At 47.6% G+C, this 26,337-nt stretch overlaps 1 protein-coding gene across 1 annotated transcript in view; it reads left to right on the plus strand.

Annotated features, from left to right (window-relative positions):
• Window positions 1-26,337, plus strand: part of LOC147736764 (uncharacterized) — an 86,723-nt gene that overhangs the window by 15,079 nt on the left and 45,307 nt on the right. The window contains 2 exon segments of the mRNA XM_086952692.1: window positions 11,288-12,563; window positions 12,565-13,156. Of these exon segments, the coding sequence (XP_086808818.1) occupies window positions 11,319-12,563; window positions 12,565-13,156 (1,837 nt within the window). The 5' untranslated portion in view covers window positions 11,288-11,318.

Genomic DNA, 26,337 nt, shown 5'->3' on the forward strand with positions numbered 1-26,337 from the left:
GGTATAGCCTCCTCCGCCTTCTCTGATACGACTAAGACGTCATCCGCATAGGCCGTTATTTTTATAGTGCATTCATTAAAAGGAATGCCTGATATATCTTTGTTGTGCCTAATATGGTGTAGGAATGATTCAATGGCCAGTAAGAACAGTGATGGGGCGAGAGGCCATCCCTGTCTGGTTCCCTGGTGTAGACGGAACGATGATGAGAACGACCCCCCCGCTCTGACCCTTGCTGATGGACAGAAATAAAGGGACATGATCATCCTTATAAATGATGGTCCCAGGCTACATTTATTTAGAACAGCCTCCAGATACATCTAGTCCACTTTATCAAATGCCTTCTCGGCATCGAGTGTGATTGCTGCTGTAGGGGTACGCTTTCTCCAGCACATGTGCTAGAGTCCTGGTGTTATCGCTGGACAGCCTGTACTTCAAAAACCCTGCTTGAGATGGGTGTATGAGTTTGGGTAAAAGTCTCTGGAGGCGGTCGGCTAAAATTGAGGCTAAAAGCTTACAATCCAAATTAATAAGTGAGATGGGCCTATAGTTCTTGGGCAATGTTGGATCCTTCCCATCTTTAGGTAAGACCGCAATGATGGCCTCTGATAGTGCTCCCTTTGTCTCTCCTGTCTCATTGATCTCCCGAAACAAGGAGTGGTTGTGATACTACGGAGGAGAATCATTTATAGAATCTGGCAGAAAACCCATCGGGTCCCGGGGCCTTCCCACATTTTAGCGATTTCATGGCTTTCTCAACTTCTAGGCTCGTAATTGGACTATTAATGTCTGCTTGCTCTTCCGAGGAGAGAGACGGTAGCATGCATTCACTTAAGTAATCTTTGATCTTGTTGCCTTCGACTTCCGTGTTTTTAGCGTAAAGACGTTCATAGAAATCTTTGAATATCTCTGTAATTTTAATAGGATCGGAGTGGGCTACACCAAACTGGTCCACAATAGAGTTTATCGTGTTTTTCTGTACTTTGAATTTAAGGTAGGCTGCTAGACTTTTCCCAGCTTTATTTGACTCACATAGTTTAAACCGTTTTCTCCTGTTCAGCCTGCTCTCTCACTCACTATTTTATTGTACTCGTATTTTTTGTTGGCCAGCTTATTAAGTGTTTCGTCTTTCCTATCTAGCAGATGCCTAGCTTCCAAGATATATATTTATTTTTTTAGGTTTTCTAGCTTCCTAGCGTGTTTTTGTTCCTGTCAGATTTAATCTTAATAATGACCCCTCTAATTGTACTTTTTAAAGCCTCCCACCGAGTCAAGTCAGTGGTGTCACCTCCAGTGTTGTGCTCCAGATACTCTCTGAAGGCCGTTTCAATGGCTGCTAGATGTTGATCTTGTTCGAGGACTTCATCGTTAAGGCGCCAAAGAGTTTGGCGGGTAGATGGTTTTAAATCAGAGATGGTTAGTGTGATGCAGGAGTGGTCGGATAGAACTCTCGGTTCTATCGATTTATCTTCTATTCTGGGAACAGCGTTCTTTGTAATAAATAAATAGTCAATTCGAGAGAATGAGTCTTGAGGGAAAGAGTAAAATGTGAATTCCCTCCCAACAGGATTATGCAACCGCCATGGGTCTACTAGATGGAATCGGTCACAGAAGTTGAGGAAGGCCTTATGTGATTTGTTACTGCGAAAAGAACATCGGGAGTCCCTGCCTAGGGTCGGGTCAAAGGGGAAGTTAAAGTCTCCTGCGAGAATATGGACTGCCGAGTCTGGGAGGCTGTCAAATTGTTTTGCTAGGTCTGACCAGAATTTCAAGTCACATGTGTTTGGAGCATAGACGTTTGTAACAAAAAATTCCGTATTATCTTTTAGTAGTTTGGTTGCGACCCACCTCCCTTTGGAATCAGCCATGGAGGAAAGCAAATCAACATTGGATTTTTTGGCTATCATAGTTACTACCCCGTTTTTTTTTCCGAAGGCTTCCGAGCCAGTAACCTCGGGGAAGAATTTATTCCTAAGTGTGTGAAATTGTTTAGCATCTAGTTTGGAATCCTGTAGTAATGCAATATCACGTTTTTGTCTGCGTAGGTAACCTAGGAATTTCTGGCGTTTGACTGGCTTATTAAGACCTTTGATATTGAGGGAAAGAACTTTCAGGTGTCCTACCTTTAATAACCCGAGGGGTGTATTAATTGTGGGTGTAGACATGAGCATACGTTAGACGATTCATTACATTCAAATAAATCATGTTAACCAGGCTCCCATGTGGAGTGGTATCCATATCATCTAAAGTCTGAGAACGCTTGTGATTGGTCAGCTTGAGACCCTTCGGTCTGAGTATGAAGATCTTGATAACATTCGCAATGAGCGCAACATGCCTTACAGAGTAAGAAAAAATGACTTCTGAGCATTTGAAGTGTTTGCACCCTGACACTGTTATGCAACAAATAATAAAAGCAAAATCAGAGACAAAGACAAGGACAAGGAAGAAAAGAAAAACCAGAACCCTCCAATACCCCCCCTCACCCTCCCTCTCCCTTCCCTCCCTGCTTCCCCCTCCCAACCCACCCACCCCACCCGAACATTGCCGTTAGGCATGGTGACTAGGAGAACAACAGCGTTGTCCCTCCCATGGCCTTACACTCACAGTGTGTTAAGAATTAGGAACATTAGCTAACATATGCGTACATTCCAGAATTATCCTGAACCACGGGTAGTGTTAGACACTGTAGTAGGCACCTTTCTAATGCAGTAAAGGCTATTTCAATCGCCATAGTAACGACAATGTGAGGTCAGTGTGTTTAACTTCAAGTGTGTAACTTCTGAAATAACTGCAAACAAGGTCTAACATTACCCACGTAAACGGCATGAGTGGGTTAAATGGCTTAGATGACACGGTTGGTGACTTTGAATAGCGTGACGAGTAATTTACGTTTCATTACAATAACAATGACATCAGAGCACCATGCAAACAGGTATTCGGCAGGCAACCCTGTTCTAACACTTCTAGCAGTTTTAGCAGTGAAAACAGTTAGAGCTTTTGACCCTTGTGCGTGGAGCCTGGTGCCACGGAACTATACCATTAACTATACCATTAAAGCATACAGAAAAAGGATATTCATATATAACCTGAAGCTGACGCAGCCTCAGAGTTCGCCGTTGGTGTGTCCATATTTAGTTCTTCCTGATCATCTAGAAACTTTTTGAGCCTTTGTGGATCCGTAAAGACCTGAGGAGTCCCCTTGATGAAAACTCGGAATTTTGATGGACCTATGAACCCAAATTGGTGGCACAAGGACCTTAGCTGTGGGCGGAGAGCAAGAAAGGCCTTCCGTATATCAGCTGTTTCTTTACTGTAGTCCTGTGAGAAATAGATCTTGTTCGACTTCCATAGTATATGGTTGTTTTTCCTGACGAAGGTTAGTATCTGCTCTACGTGTTGGTATCTCAAGGGTTTGCAGACGTGGGTCTTGGGCCTTTTTGAGATTTTGTGATCCTACCCGGCACTCTATGTGCTCTGTTATGTTATGTTATGTTATGTTATGTTATGTTAGTGCTATTTGTATTGCGCACGGCTGCTCCAGCGAAGGAGCGTCCCGGCGCACCGACAAGGTGGCGAACACAACACAACTGGGGAACAGAAATAATTATTAAGAAAATGGGGAGTGAAGGATTTAACAAAGCTCAGAAAATAAATGGGTTTTAGCGGCCTTGCGGAAGGAGAGCAGGTCACCAAAGGTCCGGAGTTTCAAAGGGAGAGCGTTCCAGAGTGCGGCTGCCCGCACCTTAAAAGAGCGACCCCCCACCCGACTGAGTTTGAACCGAGGGGCTACCGCTAATTCTTGGTCTAGCGAGCGCAGAGTGCGGCCCGGGATGTAAGGGCGCAAGAGTTGGTGCAGTAAGGGAGGTGATAGGCCCTTCAGAATTTTGAAGGAAAGGCACAAAACTTTAAAGTGGATCCGCTGCCTAACGGGTAACCAATGCAAGGCTCGCAAAGATGGACCGGCCGAGCAAAACCTAGGAAGACCTACGATCGCTCTGGCCGCAGCGTTCTGCACTCTTTGAAGTCGGGTTAACTCAGCCTGGTTTAATCCTATAAAAAGGGAGCTGGCATAGTCCAACCGCGCCAAAACCGTTGCTTGCACCACCAATTGACGAGTTGCGGCATCGAAGTATTTAAGGGCAGGGCGCAGATTGCGCAGGATGCCGAAGCAGCAAGCCGCCGTCCTTTTGGTGTGGCCAACGAAGTTGAGGGAAGGGTCCAGCCAAACACCAAGGTTTTTGATCTCCGCAACCGGAGTGGGGGTCGGCCCCAGCTCAGAGGGCCACCAAGTATCTCCCCATAGGTCCGTCCGCTTCCCAAAGATCATCACCTCCGTTTTTTGGGCGTTTAGTTGGAGACAGTTGGACGTCATCCAACCAGCCACCGCCCTGAGTCCTTCTCTGAATCTTGGGGCATCCACCCCAGAGTCCCCGCTGATCGTGACCGCTAGCTGGGTGTCATCTGCGTACGACACCATGGTCATACCACAGAGCTTCACAACCTCAGCCAGCGGCCTCACGTAGATGTTAAACAACGTGGGGCTCAGCGAGGAACCCTGTGGGACCCCAAGAGACAGAGGATGACATTTGGACTGGTAGGGCGGGGACGCCACACAGAAGGAACGATCCCTGAGAAACGAACGGAACCACTGGTGTGCAGTGCCGATCACCCCTATCTCCTCAAGACGTTGCAGGAGAATGTCATGGGAGACCGTGTCAAAGGCGGCGCTTAGGTCTAACAAAACAAGCGCCGCCGTTTGACCTGCATCCAGAACTACCCGAAGGTGCTCGACCATAGATAACAGTGCTGTCTCCGTACTGTGGCCAGCCCAAAAACCATTCTGGGTGTCGTCCAGAATGTTGGCACGCAACAGATGACCAGTGAGGGCGGTGTTGACATGCGCCTCCGCGAGTTTGGCTGGCCACGGGAGAAGCGAAATCGGGCGGTAGTTCTCCGATTTTGTAGGGTCGAGAGATGGTTTTTTCAAAATGGGCATTACTACCGACAGCTTCCATTTCAAAGGCACCTGGCCTGATGATAGCGACGTGTTGATTAAGTCGCAAACCGGGCGAGCAAAAACCTGGTCTCTGAACATAGGTGGCTTGAGCGGGTCGTCCGGCGACCCCGACTTAACTCGGAGAGCCAAGGCCGTGTAAGACTCCAAAGAGAGAGAGGGGAGAGAGTCTAGCACCACCTGATCCAACCGGATGGGAGGCCCCATACTGGTTTGTGCAGTGGAGGAGGGGAAGGCCCTATATATGGTCTGGACCTTCTCCAGGAAGAAAGCCGCCAGCGCTTCACAATGAGTATTGGAGCTGATGGAGTTACCGGCCGGCTTCCTTGCCACAAGGTCTTTAAGGGCCTTAAAGATGGTTTTAACAGGATTCCCACTATACCGAAACTCCAGAGCGTAGTATTCAGCCCGGGTTCTACAAACCGCGCGGTGATAAGACTTGACCGCAGCCATATACAGGGTTTTTTTGCTGCTGTCATACCTCTTCCTCCAGTCTCTCTCTGCACGTCTGCAGACACTTTTCAGAGCCCTCAGATTGCCATCATACCAGGGACTGGGGGCGCGGGAGCCACACTTACTGGAAACCATCGGGATAAGGGAGTCGAGGGCCCTGGTTACCCATCCGCAGAAATGGTCATAACCAGACTCCACGTTCTCTACTGCACCCAGTGGGTCGTCAGTGAGAAGGCGGTGGAGATCTTCCACCTTTAATTTGCTCCAGCGCCGTCTGGGCATGGCTCGCAGTGGCACCTTAAGTGGGGCTTCATCAAGAGGACAGTGAATGGTCACGAGTGAGTGGTCTGACCAGGTCAAGGGGAGGGGGGGGCACTGTAACCCCTTCTAAGTTAGAAAAAAAGGGGTCCAGAGTGTGGCCACCACTATGAGAGGGGTCCGAGACCAGCTGGAACAATTGAAGGGCCTCAAAGTCCGCCACCATCCCTCCCACAGAAGAAAGACACAAAGTGTCAAAATGGAGATTCAAGTCACCAATGATAGAAAAATTGGCAGACCCTACTGCTAGTGAACTAACCGCCTCAGGGAGAGCCTCTCGAAATGCCACTGAGCTACCAGGTGGACGGTAAATCAGCAATCCTGACAAGGTAAAATGCGGAGTAACCGCAACCTTGAACAGGGCGCTTTCGCAGCCCGTGATGTTCTGCACACTCCAGGCGCAAGAATAGCACGATTTAACAGCAAGAGCGACGCCACCCCCTCTCGAAGAGCGGTTGAGCGTGTAGATGGAATACTCAACGGGGAACGCCAGATTCAATACCGTAGAATCGGTGTCTTGCAGCCATGTCTCTGTCAGACAAAAGATGTCAGGGGGGTCATTGTTTGTCGAATTCAAGCAGCTGGTTAAATGTGAGGTTGGTCGCTTGAGAGAACCACGATTCCAGAAAGGAGACGCATGATCCTTGGGTTTCCTCTGAACCTTCCGGAATGCCGAAGATGCGAAGATTGCCTCTTCCATTCCTGTCTTCCAACTCGGACAGCCTTCTTGTCGTTTGCTCCGAGGTTATGGTGAGGCGTTTAAGGGCCTGCAAGTCTTTACTTCAATGTCCTCCAGATGGCTGATTCTTGCTTCCGTTTCAGTGAGTCTAGAATTAGTGTCCCTTATAACCTGTCTGATGGCTGCGACTTCTTCTTTCGTGGATCTCGCCAGATCACGCACTTTTTCTAATTTGCTTAGTAAAATGTCCATCGTGTCATTGACATCTTTGACATCTTTCCTGCCTTTGAGGGGCGACACTGGGTTCGGCGGGTCAGCCTAGAGTCTCTTGAGGTTTTTTGTCGTGTCTTTGTCCCCCATGGTAAGGCTTGCCGTGAGTATACAGGTATGTTAAATCCTTCAGTGGTGCCCCCTTTTGGCGTCGTGGTAGACAATGATGGTACCAAGGGTTACTAATGATCAGGACACAGGGGTTGCCCGTGGGTACTGTCCAGTTACTGTCCGGCTACTGACCAGTTACGAGGCAGCCCAGAGATCAGCTCTACGTGCGGTATTGGCGTTTGTGAAGGCTAGACATAGTCGGATTGTCTGCCTATGTTGCTGCCCATGGATCAGTGAGTTCATATTTCCCCATTCGTTTGCTCCTTCTATTCGGTGTCTGTTAAGGCTTACCACTGATCAGGGCACAGAAGTTAGCATTGTTATCAAGTCATAGTTGTGTGAGTTACAGGAACTTGTGTCTGGGCATTTTACCGTTTTATCCGCCTTCGCGATGCTCAGTACAGTAGTGCCTAAACATAAATGCTTAATGATGACTGTGGCTGTGGTTATATTGATAGTGCAGTATGTTTTAATAAAGCTTATCCCTTAGTGATGCTTCTCCACTAATAAAAACCATCGATGTTTGGGTCTTTATTACACATCTGAGTGTATCGCTAGTGATGATTAATTTATTCTACGTGCCTTCATGAGTGTACCTACGCGTCATTTATCGTCCTCCCATTCGTCTCGCCGGCCGTTGGCTTAGTAGCTGGAGAGGTGCCCGAATTCTGCCAATTGCGCCGAGAGACGTCGAGTTGTATATTAAATGCGCAGGCGCCTTGCAGTGAATTGAGATGTATGGCCGTCCGCCATTTTGAAAGAACATCAGGCCATCTTTCTGAGAGTTTAAGGACACGCAGCCTGGGGGTTAAAGATTGCACACTTTCAGGCGGAACGGGTTTTGCCGAGTGTACCGAGGGTTTGCAGTATTCTTGTAGTGGCAATGAAGCCCAGAAATAAATGCCAGTATTAGATTCAGTATCCCGCTAATGATAGGTCCAACACAGTGAAACCGCCAGTTTTAGATATTAGGGGTTCCAGGCTTTGGTGTAAGTATTGCTCAGGGGACACCAAGTAAAAAACAAAAAAAAACTATACTCTCTGTGTCAGCACCAGTTTTACAGAAGTCCCCTCTGCCGATGGGCTGTGTTTAGCATTCTCTTATAATGCGGCCAATGTGCAGCGACACATGCTTGCGCCCGCCATTTTAAGCGCCGTGTGTTGTGCAGCCCAGGGCTTCAGCGTCCGAGGTCTCTGAGGCTGTGAAATTACATTTGAATCGAGGTAGCTACTCACTCGGGGGCCTCGGAAGCCCAGTTGCAGGTTCTAGTTCAGGGGTACAGGCTCCCGCTCCGTCCCGGTTTGATTTCGGCTTTGGCACAGGTCCGCTGGTTTCCCGCTCCTCTTTCCACTGCAGGTCGCGGCCAGGGCTATATTACTTTCCGCCACCTAGGCACTCCGTAGCTTCCCCAAAGTCGGGCATATAGTCGCTCCCGATCCACAAAGCTGTCGCTGGGACCAGATTTTACACGGGGCAAGGGTTCCCAAAATCACATTGAAGCTGTGACCACGGGAGGAGAGAGTCACTACGCCGCCATTACTCCCGGCGTCCAAACCACGCCCCCACAATCTAAATACTTAACAAAAAAATTCTATTAAAGATAGTATAAACAAACACAGCAGCAGTAATTCTAAAGTTAAGTCTGAAAGAACTCAACTACCTTGTCCTCGTTTGAAGAAATAAACAAGCTCATGAATTTATGATCAAGGTCAAATCCGGGTCACCAATGACCTTGCCCTCCAGAAGTCATAGAATCTCTGACCTCAGCAATCAATCAATCAGCATTTGTAAAGTGAACCCCTAATAGTATCTGGGCGCTGAGGGTGCTGTGTATCCGTCGAAAAGCCAGGTCTTGAGCAATCCCCTGCAGAGCGTTTTCATCAATTCAGCAGCTCAAGCGATCGTTCCAAGCGCGTTTCAAAATGCTGTGGAGCTTACGTTACTGAAAAACCAGGGAGAAGTCCCGGATATAACAAAGAATTATAGGGCAATACCTCTGCTCCCCTAACCTGCGAAAACTATTGGTCAGAGACCTGTCTTCAAGAGGTTCCATGGTTTATAAATACATCAGCTCTTAGATAATGCTTATCAATGGAATGTCAGCCTCACCACTCCAGTCTCAAAATATGATGCAATGTGATGATTACTTGATGAGGCTGAATCAGCTAAAACTGAATATTGACAAAACTGAGATTGTAATTCAAAAGAATAAGACCAACGTTTGGAACCAACTTTACTCGCCAACAAAAATTAGATTGTTACTGGAGCCTAAACCCACAGCTAAAAGCCTCTGAGTGATAATTGATAGTATTTTTAGCAAGAACCAGCAGGAGCAGTAGGATCTAAATGCAGATTTATACTGAAACTACTTGTGAAAATAACCCCCCTTCTCCCACTTTAGGCAAGAAAAGCAATAGTGGTGGCCGCAGTCCTATCTAGATCGCCTTATGCCAACCAAGTATATGTAAGATTACCCAGTATAACCATTCATAGACTACAAGTAATTCACAGCGACGCAGCTTGTTTACTACATCATCTACAGAGGTGGACACACGTCACACCTATTAACACCAAGACGCCCCAAGGCATTCGCGCTCTCTACAAGTCCTTAAATCAAATGAATCAAAATAGCAAATGCAGTCTAAGACCCTATGCCTCAGGCCAGGTGGAAATGCGTACACCCGTACAAAACCAGAGATCGCCTCACTTGAATTTACTATCTATTCCGGTGGACGCAGCTTTGGTACAAGCTCCTTCCCAGGTTTGGTACAAGCTCCTTCCAATCGGATTTCTCTCCCTGTGAAATCCATTTTGGATCTAACTTCAAGTGTTTTTCCAGAAATCTAAAAAAAAATAAGCCTACTCATCCTACATTCTTACCTGGTCTGATTCGTTGTCTCCACTATTATGTATTTCTGATTCAGATCCAAGAAACCTCCGATTGAGCATACGCTCTACATATGCAATAACATAACAAGCATTTTGTAGATCCTGTAGAGGTTTGGTATGTTGGCGCGTGCTTCAGTCACTGAACTGAATATTGCAAAAGACAGCTGTTATTATTATTAATTGTGTTTTGTTAAGCGCATCCTATCCGGAGGCCTCGTAGCGCTATATTGTCTGAGTTAAGGGTGGGCTAAGATAGCCGAGTTAGATGAAGAGGAGAGTTTTCAGATCCTTCCGGAATTTCAGCAGATTAGATTCGCTGCGAAGAGTATCAGGCAAGGAATTCCAAGCCTTGGCGGCATTCCAAGAGAAGGATCGACCACCCCATCTGGCCCGTTTGGTTTTATTTATTGTAGCTAGGAAAGCAGTGCTGGATCTCCAGGATCTATGAGGGAGATAAGGGGTCGCCAAGGAGCAGATCATAGATGGGGCGGTCTTCCACATGGCTTTGTGCATAATGCACATAGATTTGAATAGGACTCTGGCCTTAATGGGTAGCCAATGAAGCTTCTTCAAGGCTGCTGTGCCAGATTCTCGCCTGCTAAGGCCTAGGAGGAGGCGGGCAGCTGCGTTTTGAGTAGTCTGGAGTTTCCTTGTGGTAGAGATAGGAGCTCCTAGATATAAAGAGTTTCCATAGTCCAATCGGGATAGGATGATGGCTTGCACCATCATTCTGCGTGCTTGGAAGGGCAAAAGTGGCAGCACCTTCCTGAGCATCCGCATCAGGCCAAAGCAGGTGGCGGACAGGACAGTTGCTTGTTGTTTAAAATTTAAATTAGAGTCCAGCCATATGCCCAGGCTTTTTATTTGGGTTTTTGGTTGGGGCGGGTTTCCCATGCATGGGGGCCACTCTAGCATAGGACTAGGGATGAGTGAATTGCCCAGAATCATGAGCTCTGTTTTCTCACCATTGAGCTTCAAGTGTGAGAAAGTCATCCACTGATTTACTAATACCAGACATTTAGTGAGGTTAGGGGGGGAAGTGTTGGACTGATTCAATGATACAACCAGTTGCGTATCGTCGGCGTAGGTTACTATGTCTAGTCCAAACGAATGCACAATGTCAGCAAGAGGTTGTAGATAAACATTGAAAAGGGTAGGGCTCAGAGATGAGCCCTGTGGGACACCTTGTTCAAGGGGCCAAATTTTTGAGTGGGTGTTGCTCTCTACTACCTCAAAGGAACAATTCTCCAGGAAGGACTGAAGCCAGTGTATGGCCCTTAGGTTGTTACAGTATTCAATTTTTTTCATAAAAGTGTGCAATTTGAGCATACAAAGGAACACACATAGTGTTGGAAATGCATTTCAAATCAGTGCCTTTCATAATATATGAGCTATGTTATGGATATTGTTAAATTTTAATGATTTAATTTTTTTCTGGTTTTAGAAATTCGCAATTTCCTCTGATCACACTCGGGTTGGTGAGACAGGAAGGAGTATTTTGACATAGTTGTTCTGTGATAACGTGTTGTCTTTTCTCTTTTCCTCTCTTCTGCAGACACTTGAGACTTGAACATCAATTTACCAGAATGGGGAGAAGACGGGCTCCAGGAAAGAAAGCAAAAGCGCAGGGTTTACATGAATCTGCAAGAGCCACAGTCCCATCTTTACCTCTTCATGACGTCTCAGCTTCAAGATCGCGAAATGATGCTCAGAGGGACCAAGAGCTGAAATCGCTTTCGGAGGACCTGCCCCACATTATCCTTTTATCCATGTTGGAGGAGTTGGAAGCCAAACTGGATAACTTGGTGAATTCTGTGGAGGACGTACCTTCTAGAGTTGCTGGGCTGATTAAGAAAATCTGGATAGAAAAGGATCCAGGTTCCCTAGATAATGGTGCAGTGTCTTTGCAGATGGTCTGTCCGGCGAGCATTAGAGATTGTGCTGTTAGCTGGTCTCCTGCGACACCTCAACCTGATAGGCCAGGTGGACCGAGCTTGTGTCGTCAGCCGGTGTTCTGTGATGGGCATGCACCAAAGCAGGACTGTATGCTCTCTTCTCCGACCGATATTCAAGGGCGTCCAGAGGAGCCAAACCTTTGTCTACAGACAATGTTTCTACATCGATGTGACCCACAGAAGGACCAGTGCGTGCAACCTGGGTTTCCAGATGTAAACGAGTTGCAGCAGGACGAGTGCATGCAGCCTGGTTTTCCAGATGTACACGAGTCGCAGCAGGACCAGTGCATGCAAACTGGGTTTCCAGATGTACACGAGTCGCAGCAGGACCAGTGCATGCAACCTGGGTTTCCAGATGTACACAAGTCCAAGCGAGACCAGTGCCTGCAACCTGGGTTTCCAGATGTACACAAATCGAAGCAAGACCGGTGCATGCAAACTGTGTTTCCAGATGGAAATGGAGTACAGCAATATTGTACTGTACCCAGGTGCCCTCAGACAGATCCTCCAGGCAGATCACTGGAGGCAAAGCGGTGTATTCACTTAGAATTTATTGATGGACAGAGAACAGAGCAAGACCACAGCATACAATCGGCGTTCCCAGAAAAGAGGGAACCAGATGAGCCCCTGAAGCAAGAACCATCCCCATTGTCTGATAATAGCTGGGACCAGCAACAGAACCTCTGCCCGCACTCTCTATTTCCTGAAGGAAACGAACCACAGCAAAACCACCCTATACAACCCGCGCTGCCAGGTGGGACGGAACCTGATGATCCCTTGGAGGAAGAATTGGTGTGTTTTGATTTCCAAGATCCCCAGGAGAACCACAGCCTACAACCCGTGTCACCTGATGGGATGTCATCAGATGAACACTTAAGAGTCTGGGCTATTGTCCTTTGATGAGTTGGGGTCACAACAAACCCAGTGCCTACAGCAACACCTATGCTTGAAGCAGGAGCTTCCTTATGCGAAGGATCCAAACGTAAACTACGAGCTTGAATCTATGCGCCCTGAAACACAGGAACGAGAGCAGAAAGACAAGCTAGAACAGACCTGTGCAGATGCACATGGTTCAGATCAGAACAACACGGTGAAACCACTGCACACTGCTGCACTGGATCGAGAGAGAGAGTCGGTGCTTCCTGAAGCACAAAAAACAGATCAGAACAAAACGGTGGAACCACTGCACACAGAGGAGCAGGATTCAAATGTGAACTACAAGCTAGAACCAGCCTGTACTGATGCACAGGGCTCAGATCAGAGCTACATACTCGAACCACTGCATCCTGAATCACAGCATCAACATCAGAACTGCAAGGCAGAACTGCTCTGTCCTGAAGAGCGGGGTCAGCCTGTGCCCCCATCATGCGTTGAACTGGATACAAATACTGCAGATGAAGACACCCCCTCAGACTCAATGGAGACAGGACCAACACAGTCACATTTATTGCCGTCCAAAGCCACCCCAGGTATGTGTTTCGCTATACATGGACACGCGGAGTGCACGAACACATGTAACCTCTTCAAAATGCATATGGGCAGATTTTAGAAAGTCTCTGTGGGGATTAATATGGTTTGGGTTGAACCCACTTAGTGATACTGACCTCCAGAGAAGGAGTACACAGGGTGCTGATGTGTCCCTGCATTCTTTGCCTCTGTTTCCACACAGGACTGCATCCTTCCTGTGCAGATACAGGCCTGGTTATGGGACTCTGCATGAGACAAATACGCCAGTAGCTCTCGCCCTTCCTTGTTCGTCTCCATTCCAGGCTGAGGAACTGGAAATAGCGCTATTCATGGGAGGAGTTACTGGCCGGAATCAAACGTAATAGTCGGAAGCAAGTGATGTGGTGTTTATTGAGAATAGCAGACATGCACAGTCTAGAGAGGGAAGTGTTTCCTGTTGCACAGTTACATTGGGTAAGACTCAGTCGTCTCCAGTTCCTGATATAATAATCCTAGTCTGTAATCGGCCTCAACAGCAGGGCCGACCAGGGATGTTCTTGTCACTGCAGGGTTCTCCACGGGTGCACACATCCTCATGATCGACAGATACACAAAGTGATTTGTTATGTGACTTGTGAGCTCACCCACCCACCTTCTAGCTCAGTACCAGGTGTGCTATGAATGGTTTTAAGGGAAGATAAAAGTAGTGATGATCTCCCTACAGCAGCATCCTGCCTCTAGCAAACTCTTTAACTATGTAAAATGTCATCGCTTCATCTCATGTAAAATGCTGAGTTAGGGTTTGCACACCCGTAGTGAGAGTTATGGATTGTGGTTCTAACTATAACTTGCATATTGCAGTGGTATTATCAGTTTTAAGTTTTATCTATAAATACACTTTCCCCTTGTTTTTTAAGCGAATTTTAAAGTTTTTTTTATTTTAAATATCCATTAAGGTGTTTTAACAAAACCAACTATAATTTCACTTTAACCTTATTCAGTGAAAATATATTAAGGATAAAGTACCTCCGGCCACACATTATAAGGATATTGCATGTCAGTGAGGAGTTCCATAACTATATAGAGGATCGCGGCCGAAGGCAGAGTTACTTTATAAGGTTATGGGACTCCTAGGTGACTTGCAGTAATCTTATAATGTGTGCCAGGTGGTACTTTATCTCATATAATATATGTTCACACCATCACCTTTCCCACAAACCACTTAAAACCTTGTTGCGTAGCTCTTTCATATGAAAGAGCAAACATGTTTGCAAACATGAAGAATAAAAATAAAGCCTCTAGTGCAGAATTAAACACATCAAAAACATGTGGGATATTAGAAACAGTTTAATACAAGTCATAAAAAAAGCTGCAGTACCTCGGAACATGCAGAAAGATTCCACGATTCCACCTTTCCTCTTATCTAAGGAGTTGAATAAATAAGCTTGTTCTTTCTGCTTGTCACAGTATGCTAGCAAAATATAGCAGAAGAAAGAAAATCAACGTTCCATTTGTTGGTTTAAACAGCTGGTTCAATCATGTTTTGTTAGACCTGGCATCATTGGCGTGGGTCTCCCTTCCACTTTTCGCTTCCTATCTTTTATGTTGGCTGGATTTAGAGGCTCTGGGCGGCGTGCCTCTACAGCACGAATGCTCCTGTGTAAAGATGACTGTATGAATTAGGATAACCATAATGCCTAGGTCTGTATAGCATATTCTCATAGCGAGTTAACCTCAATTTCACTGTTACTATCGTGAAGCTATCCGTTCTCATAGGCCAGAATGGGCAGGTTGACGATTATCTTCTATAATCCTGTCTAACCCCCAGAACCTGATAGTAACTTCGAGTTTGATATGTTTATGCTCAGGACATTGAGGTACACCTTTTAGTAAGAACCATTTATATATCCCATGTTCGAAAATGGCTCTTCTGGAAACGTTGTATTTTCTTGCCTGATCTTTCCTGTAGGCTTTGCTAGTATGTGGCCGTCTGGTTTTGGAGCAGCAGGGCCAGCTGGGTCAGACCTGGCTGGAGAGAGAGAGATCGGTATTCAGAGCATGGGGAGGGTGACTCTTTGATCTGAGCAAGGCTGTGCCTGGAAGGTGAATGATGGCTCCACCCCCTGCATCCTGCCATTCTGAAAGGGCAGGGCGTTACCTCGTAAACCAAGTGCTCCCCGACCCCACCATACTGGTTCTGACTGGATTGAGTGATTTGTGGCTTTAGAGAACAAAGACTTTTTAGGTACAAAACGCTGCGCTGGAACCTTGTCCAGGTGTTTTCCTTCTGGATGTCAAGACGAAACTCTTTCCAAGTGAACAGAGGAAAGGACTTTTGAAACTTTCACCAAGCTTGCTGAAGAAACTACCTGAGGGCCTGAATCGAGAGCGCCTCCTGCCAAAGGAGGACATTATACTTCACCACGTCAGCTGTCAGAATTCCTGTTCGAGGAATTATGCTTGTAGGTGAGGCCTCTTTGGAGCAATCCGGATCCTCTAGTTCTACTGTGAGGAATGCGGACTGGGAGCCTTCACTGAATCTGTGTGGGCCGCTGCAGCTAAGAGAGAGCTGTCGTCGCTGAGAGCCCGCCTGAATTTGAACCTTCAGAACATTTGCTGAACCTATGTGGCCCCCTGCAGCTAAGAGAGCACTGTAGCCGCTGAGTGCCCACCGTTGTGCCAGCCTGGTCGAGACCATCCTTTGCCTTGTGGGCCGCCGTAGCTAAGAGAGAGCTGCTGCCCCGTAGTGCCCACACCTTCGCAAACTTTGTAACATTGTGATTCGTCCTGTGGGCTGCCTAAGCTAAGCGAGAGCTGCTGCCACTGAGTGCCCGCACTTTTACCAACTTTGAATTATCGTGATTCGTCCTGTGGGCCGCCATAGCTAAGAGAGCTGCTGCCGCTGAGCGCCCGCACGTTTGCCAATGTTGCCTCATCGTGATTTGTCCGCTGGGCTGTCGCAGCGAAAGGGAGAGCTGCCGCCGTTGTGTGCCCGCATTCTTTGTTAATAGTACGTATAAATTTGTTTAAGGTTTAAATGGGGTTCGAAAATCCCTTTTGTTAAGCTTTAAGCCATAATTATGCAGGAGAGTTTGAAGATTATTTTTATCCCTCTCACATATGAAATTTCAGCTGAGACGTTCCCACCACACAGAAAGGGAAACTGACATGATGCAGATGGCTCAACTATTCTGCTGCATATCGCCTCAGTGTGCAGCCGGTAACTCGGGCAAGAACTAAGGTACAACCCTCCACGTTAAGTTCGTCGGATACGTCTCCTTACCTCGATTGGTGTTAGCAGGAACCGTCCGCCTGGTCTCCCCGGTCTCCAGAGTCGGTATGGAGACTGTGGCGTGATGGTTGTATTTATACGTGTGGCGATTGCTTTTAAGTGAATAATCGCTCACACCTGATAATGTTTAGGCTGTAATTCATACGCTAGACGCGCCATTTTGGTAGTTTTTTGTACTCCACTAGTTCGATAGCTATCCCCATGCAAAGACGGACTAATTTCATGGAAACTTGTGTTAAAATGGAAGCGCCATATTTGTAGGCTAGCTGGTAAAGGGATACACTCGTTTGCAGCCTTTGCCGATTGTGGACATCAATCTAAGGGTGCCCCGTATTCCGAATTTTAGTGAGGCCCCGATATTGGTGATTTAGAGAGCGGGATCTCGATGGTGTTGAATAAAGTTCTGATGCCTTAAATAATGGCCTACATATAAAAATGTTTAGGCTGTGGTGCACGAAATCAGCGCGCCATTTTGCTCGTGCTACGTTACCACAGGGTTGAGCAGCGGTTGTCAAAGGGGGTAGGCCACTTGCCCTGACTGAGGAAGAAGGGTACCTATTTGGACATTGGCGCCAGCCATTGCCAACTAGAGACCCCCATTTCTAACATGTTTCAGGACCTGACCTGCCCTTCACCCTGTCTGCTGGCTCTTGCAGCAGGCATTGACCTCGGAACTCGACGGTAATAACTTATAATAGTCGAGTTCTAATGTCTTTTCTTTTTAATCAGCGACTTGCTGCTGATTATAAAGAAATTAGGGCGAGTCGCAAATCCCAGCGTACAACATTGTCTCGGGCAATGGGGTCGCAAATTGCATGCTTCATGAATATTAATGAGTCTGTCGCAATTTACGACGCCTCTAGGAATGGCTGGCACTCCCAGGGATGGCGGCCTGCTGGGGTCAGCAGACCAACATGTCTGGGACTGCTTTGTCAACAAAGCAGTTTTTTAAACAAATGCAGCCCGCGTTCCTTAAAGGAAAACTGGATGCATTTAAAAAAGGAAAATAAACTTTTCAATTTCTCTGGGACCACTTCCTGCCCTTAAAAAATATTTGTGCATCCATTCACAAAGGGGAAGGGGTCCCTTGGTGACCCCTTCCCGTTTGCGAGTGCTTTACGGTGCTTTGCGGTCGCACAACATTCATGTAATGTAATGTAATGTAATGTAATGTAAAAATTACTTATAAAGCGCGGCATACACCGGACGGTTTCTTGGCGCTGTTCACTAAATTCAGTGGGAGGCAGAGGGGGGGTGGGAGGGTGAGAAAAGCCTATGAATAGACACTACGGAAGAGGTGGGTTTTAAGGAGAGACCTAAATTGAAGGTGGGAGCGAGAGAGTCTAAGTTCCAATGGGAGAGAGTTCCAAAATGAGGGGCCAGAAAAGAAAATCTGAGACCTCCATGTTTCTTGCGCCTGTATCTAGGTGCCTGGAGGAGTGCTTGGTCAGAGGATCGGAGGTGCCTGGAGGGGACATAGCGATGTAGGAGGGAAGAGATGAAGGAAGGGCCGATGCCGGCCAAAGATTTATGAGTAAGACAGCCAAGTTTGAACTTGCAGCGCTCTGATACAGGAAGCCATTTATACTTGGGTTTTAGACTCGCTATTAGGAAGGAACTCCCTTGGCACCGCCCTTCCTAACCCCATTTTGCGAGCCGCTAATCGAGTAGCGGCTCGCGAAATAGGGTTAGTACATTGGGCAGACCTATTTTGGGCCAAAATCCCCTTTGCAACCGCAAATTACAGTCGTACATCTGGCCCTATGAGACTGCCTTTTATACAGGGATTAGAGAATCCCATGTAATATAAATATAGGAACATATAATAACTTTGGGACAGTGCAGTGAATCTGCACAAAACTATTTGGGTTTGTCTTGGCTAGTTTTATGCATGTCTGTCAAGTGGGTGGCCAAGTGCCATTTTCCATTTAATTCCCATTGAAAAAGCTATTAATAGATCTACAGAAAAAAGTCTGAACGAAATTGCAACAAACGTTACTCATAAAATCCATCAGTTATGTCTGTGAAGTTGAGCATTTGAAAAGTGTGTTTTTTGTGGACTTCAAATCAAGCCACGAGTCCAGTGGTTCCCAAAATTTTTTGACCTGTGGATCCCTTGAAAAAATAGCCAGTTGGCCGTGGCTCCCAATCATGACACTTTTTCTTTAACAGTGGGGGAAGAGGTGTGGGGGGGCAGTGGGGGTATGCTTAACCTCTGGTGTACTTCCAGTTTTCTGCCAGAAGGGCAGCAGTATCCAGAGGTGCTGGGGCACTAGAGGGGTGCTGATGTCGAAGCTCCGAATACTGCCAAGCCAGAGAGGCGCCACCCTTGATGGCGGCCATGGCTGCTGAAATACTAGAGAAGAGAGATTCGGCTGTGCTGGATTAGGTGGAACCTCAGAGTGCTGAGGCTGTGTACAGCAGTGCAGGCTTAGGTGACGGTTTTGGGGGCTGCAGTGCCTGAGAACTGCTGACCTGGGTGAGGGTTTGGGGTTCTGCAGTGCTAGAGAGGACCCGCATAAGGTGATGATTAGGGTTGCTAAAGTGATATAGGGAGGTGCTGGCTTGGGTGAAAGTTCAGGGTGCTTCAGCGCTGGGAGGTGCCGCACAAGGTGATTTCTAGGGGACTGCAGCGCTGGAGAAGTCCTGGCCCGGTTGAGAGTTCAGGTGAGGATGTAGCAGTGCAAGAGGTGCCAGCCTGTGTGGGTGTTTTATCAAGGGTTCTGCAGCGAGAGATGATGGCTGGGGTGAGGACTAGGGGTGCCATAGCGTCACTCAGACCAGGGCCACCCCGGGTCGAGGGCTAGGAGGGCTAGGAGCGCTGCAGCACCAGAGGCCCATACAGAACCTGGGCAGGTAAGGGCATAAAATCCTGCAACGCCGGAGAGGTGCTGGGTGGGTGAGGGCTCAGAGTGCCCCAGAGCTGGGGCTGCTGTGCCTGTCTTCATGTCAGTGCATGGAGGGGTCAAAGACGCTCCTGTTTTTCTCTGCTGTGGTAATCAGGATTCGGCCATCACAAGTTACCGGCTGAATGGACAGAATAATCTCCTGTTTGTGGTTACCCGTCCCCCAGCATTTTTACGCGCTAAAAATGGTGAAGTCTCTGGGTTAGAAATCGGATGAAAATGGAGAATTGCCACATAAATGTGTGCGCCGCAATAATAGCAATTCCTGAAGTAAATCCCCATTTTCAAGGTCAATGTCAAAATATCAGTATTTCCAAAAATGACACAATTATTAACAACAATAAGAATTTTATTTTGGAGCGGAAATACCGAATCAACATCCTTGCCCTCCTCGTTTTATATATCACTTGCATGTTAAACATTCAAACAAAATATACATATGTCCGCTTTGAGCCCAGCTTTTAGCGGAAGTTAACATACCAGGACCTGGTAAGACTGGTAGTGTTATGTTTACTTTTACCAGGTGAACCAGACAAGACTCTGCGCTGCCTTTTGTCCCAAATAACAAGCCAGCGCTCCCGATACCAAAACAGAGCCTGCTCTGGCCGGAGGTGCTTCACACCTCCTCCAGGACAGCAGGGTCTCCCTGGGTGGGAAGCTTCAAAGGAAATGCTGCCTTTTAAATCCAATCCAGGAACCTTCAGACAGTGACTGAGGTAAAGCCCTCTTTCCTCCACTTTTGGCGGGAGGAAAGGTGGGAAAATTAGTTAGGTGAGGAGGAGGGTCCCCACGTAGCCTACACCACCTTTAGGGCAGGGCAGGTGAGGTGAACCTCTCTCCTGAAATTCCACCATCTTGAGATGGTGAGAAAACCTCCTATCGGGGCCAGGGTGGTTGTCACTAGAGAGTGTAGAAACTCTAAACGTAAGTAGCCTATTGGCTACCAACTACCTCCCCTTGTAAATCCCCCTAATTCAGTATTTAGGTGGAACCCCGAGACCTGAACAGCCGATTCAACGGGCAAGAGAAGACCACGGCAAAGAAGACCCGCCAATCGAGGACCGAAGCCCTGCTGCAGAAGAAAAATGCGCCAAACCCTGCATGCTGCCATAAGGACTCTATAATCGCTGATGAGGTATCATCCTGAAACCTGAAAGGACTCCAAGAACTCTGGAGCACCTCCAGCCTGTGGGAAATCGCCCTGAAGCTACCTTTGAGTAAAAGTATCGCTCTCCTGCACACCGCAGGCACTGATCCCATGTGCCCGGTTGGTTGACCTGCTGCTCCCTGACTACCTCAACGCAGGTCTGCCTCCCTACCAAGTTTGGAAGCTCCAGGACATATCGCAGCCATGGCGCACCAATCCTTGGGGTACCGGAGAGAAGAGGTGTCCACTCTGAACTCGTAAAGTACCAGAAGCAAGCACCCATCAAGGGACGCCAAGATACCCAGGCCGACTTCCTGAATGGCTCAACTGTCCTGAGATCGCCTCTCCAAGTTGTCTGATCCTGACTGCGAGGACCTCCAGATGCACTATGCCTGGCTGACATGATTGCTCTGCACCCGGTTTCAGCAGCTACCAACTAGCCCTGCTCCTGTAGTTCACAGACCCTTGCGACCTCCTCCGTCTAAGGAGAACCACCGGACTTACCTGGAGTCCATCTGTGCAGTGGTTTTTCAAGTGGGCCCCCTTCGTTTTCAGCACCACTGCTCCTGGATGATCCAGGACGCTACCGTACTTCTGTTGCTGGTCCCAACCTTGATCTACAACGTGAAGGGGAGCTTCATGAAAGCGTTGACTCAATTTCTGTCCAATATTCTGCCTTTTCCCCATTGTTTCTTGTGGTACGTAATTGCGCATAGAATTTAATAATAATAGTCTTTAAAGAACTGTCTTTACGGTCTTAAAAATTATATGAAAATCAATGTTATTTTTACAAATTGGTCTTGACTTTATTCTCGTGTGTGTCTCATTTATTGCCTCTGTGAGTACAACAAATGCCTTTTGGGCATCTCTTGCACTCTACATAGTGTGCTTCATTTTAGTACATTTTACAGAGAGGCGGTTTCCCACAGCAAGGTCTGTGAAGCCCAATAGAGTGTGCGCAAATTCCTAAACATTTTTTAAAAAGTTGAAAGAAGCCTGGCCCTGTAGTGAATCCCCCTGTTATGTTATGTTAGCAAGTTTTGTAGAGCGCAAAGCTGCCTCAGCAAAGAGGCGTCCCAGCGCTGAAGCAGAAACATGGAGGCTGGTGGCAAAAGAGAGACACTAAAGCGAAGGGAAAAGGTGAGTTTTGATGGCCTTACGGAAGGCCAGATAATTATTCATGGCACGGATGGATAGTGGCAGAGTGCTCCAAAGTTTGGCAGCCATTAAACGAAAGGAGCGCCCGCCCGATCGTGCCCTCCTCATTCGGGGGCACAGACACCAGGTGTTAGCCAAGATATTGACAGTATCCACCAGCGCCACCCTAAACACTTTAGAAGGTCCAGGCGGACGGTATATCAGTAGCCCTGACATGGTGTATCAGGCGTCAAGTGAGAGCCCAAGGCGTGCGCACTCACATCAACCAGAGTCTCTTTACCAAAGGTACAGGTATTGCAAGATTTAAAGACCACTGTGATACCACCCCCTCTAGACTCTCTATTGAGGGTCACAATGTTAAAGCTCTGAGGGAGGGCCAAACCTAGCACAGACTCCGATTCAGCAGTGAAGTAGTGTGGCTCACTGGTTAGAGGCGGCAGACCCGAGAGCAGATGACGGCCCGGGACCAGGGTTCGATTCCCGGCGCGGCAGGTTTCTGGACCAGGGTCAGCGGACTCGATAATTCTCTCGCCTCGGTGCCCACTCTGATCAGCGATCACACTCGGCAACTCTGGGCATTAGCTTGCCTCATCTTCACTAACGGCCCCACCAGACCGCCGGGGATGCCTGGTCTCACCCTGGAGATACCCATTAAGGGACCATCTCTCAGGGAAGCCAGGAAGGGTTTCGCAGCGGTCGAAGCGCCTTGGGACCCTACGGGTAAGTAGTGCGCTATATAAATGCCTATACATACATACATACAGATAACCAAGTCTCAGTTAAGAAAAGAGCATCATGATATTCCTCAAATAGCAGATCATAGACATCGGAGTGATGTTTGACTAAGGAACGACAGTTGAGGCTTAAAAGTTTGATGTTATTATTAAAACATGAAGGAGGAGGGGTAAGGTCAGTGTCCAGGAATTAAACCCACAGTTTAAGCAACAAAAAGGGCTCTCTGGAAGTAAGCATAAAGTGTGATTCCAGGGGCGCAAAGCATTCCTAATAGCCAGGAGATTACCCGAGGAATAGGTAAGCTTACCTTTGGTAAAACCGGCAGCATGTCTGGTGTCTGGCACCATCCAGGCGTGGACGGGCGCAGATGGGATTGCCTTAGGCGCGTCTTTGGCACGCCAGCGGAACGCCCGCTGCACGGTCGCGGTCTCCTCATCTGAAGTATGGGAGATCGCAGGGCTAGTCCCGCCGCCCAGAGCCCATCCTGAAATGCGTAGGCCCGCTGGACAGAGACGTAGAGGGAGCCTGCCTTAGACACAATTCGCGAAGCTGCGGTGGACCAGGACGGGGCCCGACAATAATGAGCAAGATAAAGAATAATAAAAAGGTAATCCTCACACACACCAATAAAACATCAATTAGTTTTAAGAAAAATCATACACTAAAAAACACTTTAAAAACGTCCATAGTACAAAAAGAGATACACAGCCTCCCCAGGCACAGCTGAACGCCTGTACCTGGTTGTAGTTGGCCGCTGGGAACTGTTACATGTGTATATTATGGAAACGGGAAACAAAACACTGAAAACAAGCATTGGCAAAGCCAATAGGTCTCACTTATACAAGAGCTATTGACATTGGCAATTCATTTTAGCCATTATGTACATCAGTGTGGCTACTTTTCGGCATGGCTAAAAGTTTGTGGCTTGGCGTGGGGTAGATTAGGATATATTGGAGTCAAGTGAGGTAGAGTTGAATGTGGTAGATTGGTGTGGAGGTAGATTGGGTGGATTGAGGTAGATTAGAGTGGGGGAATTGGGTAAATGAGTGTTATGGATTGGAGTGGGTATATTGAAATGGGGGAGTGGGGTACATTGGTGTGGAGTGAGGTGGGGTAGATTGGAGTAGTTTAGATTGGGGAAGAGTGGATAGGAGTGGAGTAGACTCAGGTGGATTGAGGTAGATTAGAATAGAGTGTGGTAGACTGGAATGGAGTAGATTGGAGTGTGGTATATTGGGGTTGATTGGAGTGGGGTAAATTGGATTGGAGTTGTATAGAGTGGTGTGTGGTAAACTGGGAAGGGGGTGGGGTAGATTGGGTTAGGGTGGGATGGATTGGGTCGGGTGGGGTAGAATGGAGTTGAGTAGATTGGGGAAGATTTGAGTGGGGCAGATTGAACTCTGTTAGTTTGGAGTGGAGTGAGGTAGGGTAGATTGAAGTGGGGTGGAGCGGGTTAGATTGGACTGGAGTGGGGTGGATTTGAGTGGTATGTGGTAGATTGGAGTGAAGTGTGATAAATTGGGAAGAGGGAAATAGAGTGTGGTAGAGTGGGGCTGTTTGGAGTGGGGTAGATTGGAGTGTAGTTGGATGGAGTGGTCTCATGTTGAGTAGATTGGAAGGAGGTGGGGTAGATTGGAGTGGGTTAGATTGGTTCTGGGTGCAATAAATTGGGATGGATTAGATTTGAGAGGGGTATGTTGGCGTGGGGCATATTGGATGGAGTAGATTTGAATAGGGTAGTTTGGGGTGGAGTGGAGTTGGGTAGATTATAGTGGCGTGGAATGGGTTAGATTGGACTGGAGTGGAGTAGACTTGGGTAGAGTGAAGTGGGGTAGATTGGAGTGGGGTGCAGTAGATTTGAGAGGGGAGGTTGTAGTGGGCCACATTGAATGGAGTAGATTGCCATAGGATAGTTTGGGGTAGAGTGGGGTAGGGTAGATTGGAGTGGAGTGGTATGGAGTGGGTTAGATCGGACTGGAGTGGGTAGATTTGGGTAGAGTGAAGTAGGGTAGATTGGGGTGAGGTGGAGTGGATTTGGATACAGTGGAGTGGAGTGGAGTGGTGTGGGGAAGATTAGTGTAGGGAGCGACCTGCCTCTTGGGAGGCCACACTGCTGTGCTTCATGCTGCCCCCCCTTGTCACCTGGAAGAGGCACTAACTTGCAGCCCTTGCCCTTGTGCTCCTTTGGGGTAGACCCTTCCTGACCTGGGGATGCTGCGGTCCGTCTATGAGCATAACATTGCTGGCCTGAGCTGCTGGGGTCGGGAGGCCTCCCCACCACTGATCATCTACGTGTGCTGCTCCTTTGGACTACTGTATACCTGGGAGCCCTCCCTGTATTTGGACGACAAAAGGACCCCACTTATTGATGGAGGTGAGCCCCTGCAAGGTGCATAACCAGGGCCTATCACCTGCCACTGCCTCCAGCGAGGCCCTTTTGATCGCACAACACTTGCTTACCTGACTGCCGGAGGTGTTGACTTTACGACGGAGCCGCGGCACACCCTTTGCACTGCCTCACCTTACACTCCTCTCACATGGTGGCTAGCAAGGGAAAGAAGGACTGCTCAGCCAAGGGCTTGCTCCTCAAGGCCTCCAGCTCTCATGCCGAGGGCTCTATGCCAGCCCCTGCTCCGTCTGTCTCCACGGACGCCAGTGACGCTGAGGCCCGCTTACTCATTCCTTTATAGAATTGCTTTTCGCTCCCCTCCGTGAGGACCTAAAAGCCATGAGGAAGGAGGTCTCAGGATCCCAGAGAGGTGAGGCGAGATGTAGATGCGCTGGGGACAGGGTAGACACACTGGACGCATGTGACACAAGTAGGGACGAGGAGATCGAAGACTTCCACCTGGACCTTCAGGTGCATGCCAAAGATTTGGACAATCGCTCCCGACGTAATAACATTCGCATCAGGGGGATCCCAAATGGAAGAGAGGGCCTGAAGAACACCTCTTTTGTGAGTGACCTCTTCCGGTCGATTTATAGAGGCCCCCTGCAACTTTGAGATTGATCTTGACTGCATTCACTGCGCTAGTCGAAAAAGGCCCACCCAGCACCCCCTGCTGACATCCTCAACTGTGTCCATGATTTCCAGCTGAAAGAGCGCGTTCTTAAAAAGGTCACGGACAGTAGCCGGTAAAGTTCCAGGGACACAAACCTACTTTGTACCAAGACCTCACATAGTCCACTCTTCAAATAAGCATTGACATAGCCAATAGGTCTCACCTTTGGGACCTTATAAGTGTTTAGCCATGCAACACTTGATGTTGTTGCAGCAAGGATATTGTGCTGGATAACTAAACACTTATAAGGTCCCAAAGGTGAGACGTATTGGCTTTGCCAATGCTTGTTTAATAGTATATCTCACCATGTAGTTTCCAGTACACTGATTCATGCACATAAATTCACTGAGCAAGGTAACCACCGTTCCTGTCCTTAGCCCATAGGTTTGCTGCACCACAAAGAACTCATGAGGATGGAAAGATTTTATAGACATCATGCATGATGGCCATGCCAGAAATAGGTTAAACGGATAATTTGGAGTTGTTGATTCCACCACAACAAAAAGAAGTGGAAGGCTCCAGCGAGCCCTCCTGTCCATAACCTCACTAGGTCTCTGTGATAAGACATAGACATAGAGTAAGGAATGACATTGTGAGTCTATAAGGGAAGATGCTCATAGTCTTGATGTGAGTTGTCACTAAACTCCTACCATTAATGAAGAAAGGGATTCACAAGAACAAACACGTTTTTTTTAAGGGTACCTTTAGCTTACATTTAGAAGCTTGCCATGAGCAACAAGGGAACCTTTCTGGGAAATATGTGTGACATAAACCAACCGAACAACAATGAAGGTCCAGAAATGAAGAACACAACGTCCAAATGAATAAAAATAAAAGACCAGGCTTGAATAAGCAAAATAGCCTAATAATGAACACATTTGTCAAGGCTTTCGTTAAATATGAA

This window comes from Lissotriton vulgaris, chromosome 1_2, assembly GCF_964263255.1.
Source record: "Lissotriton vulgaris chromosome 1_2, aLisVul1.2, whole genome shotgun sequence".
Taxonomy (NCBI): Eukaryota; Metazoa; Chordata; class Amphibia; order Caudata; family Salamandridae; genus Lissotriton; species Lissotriton vulgaris.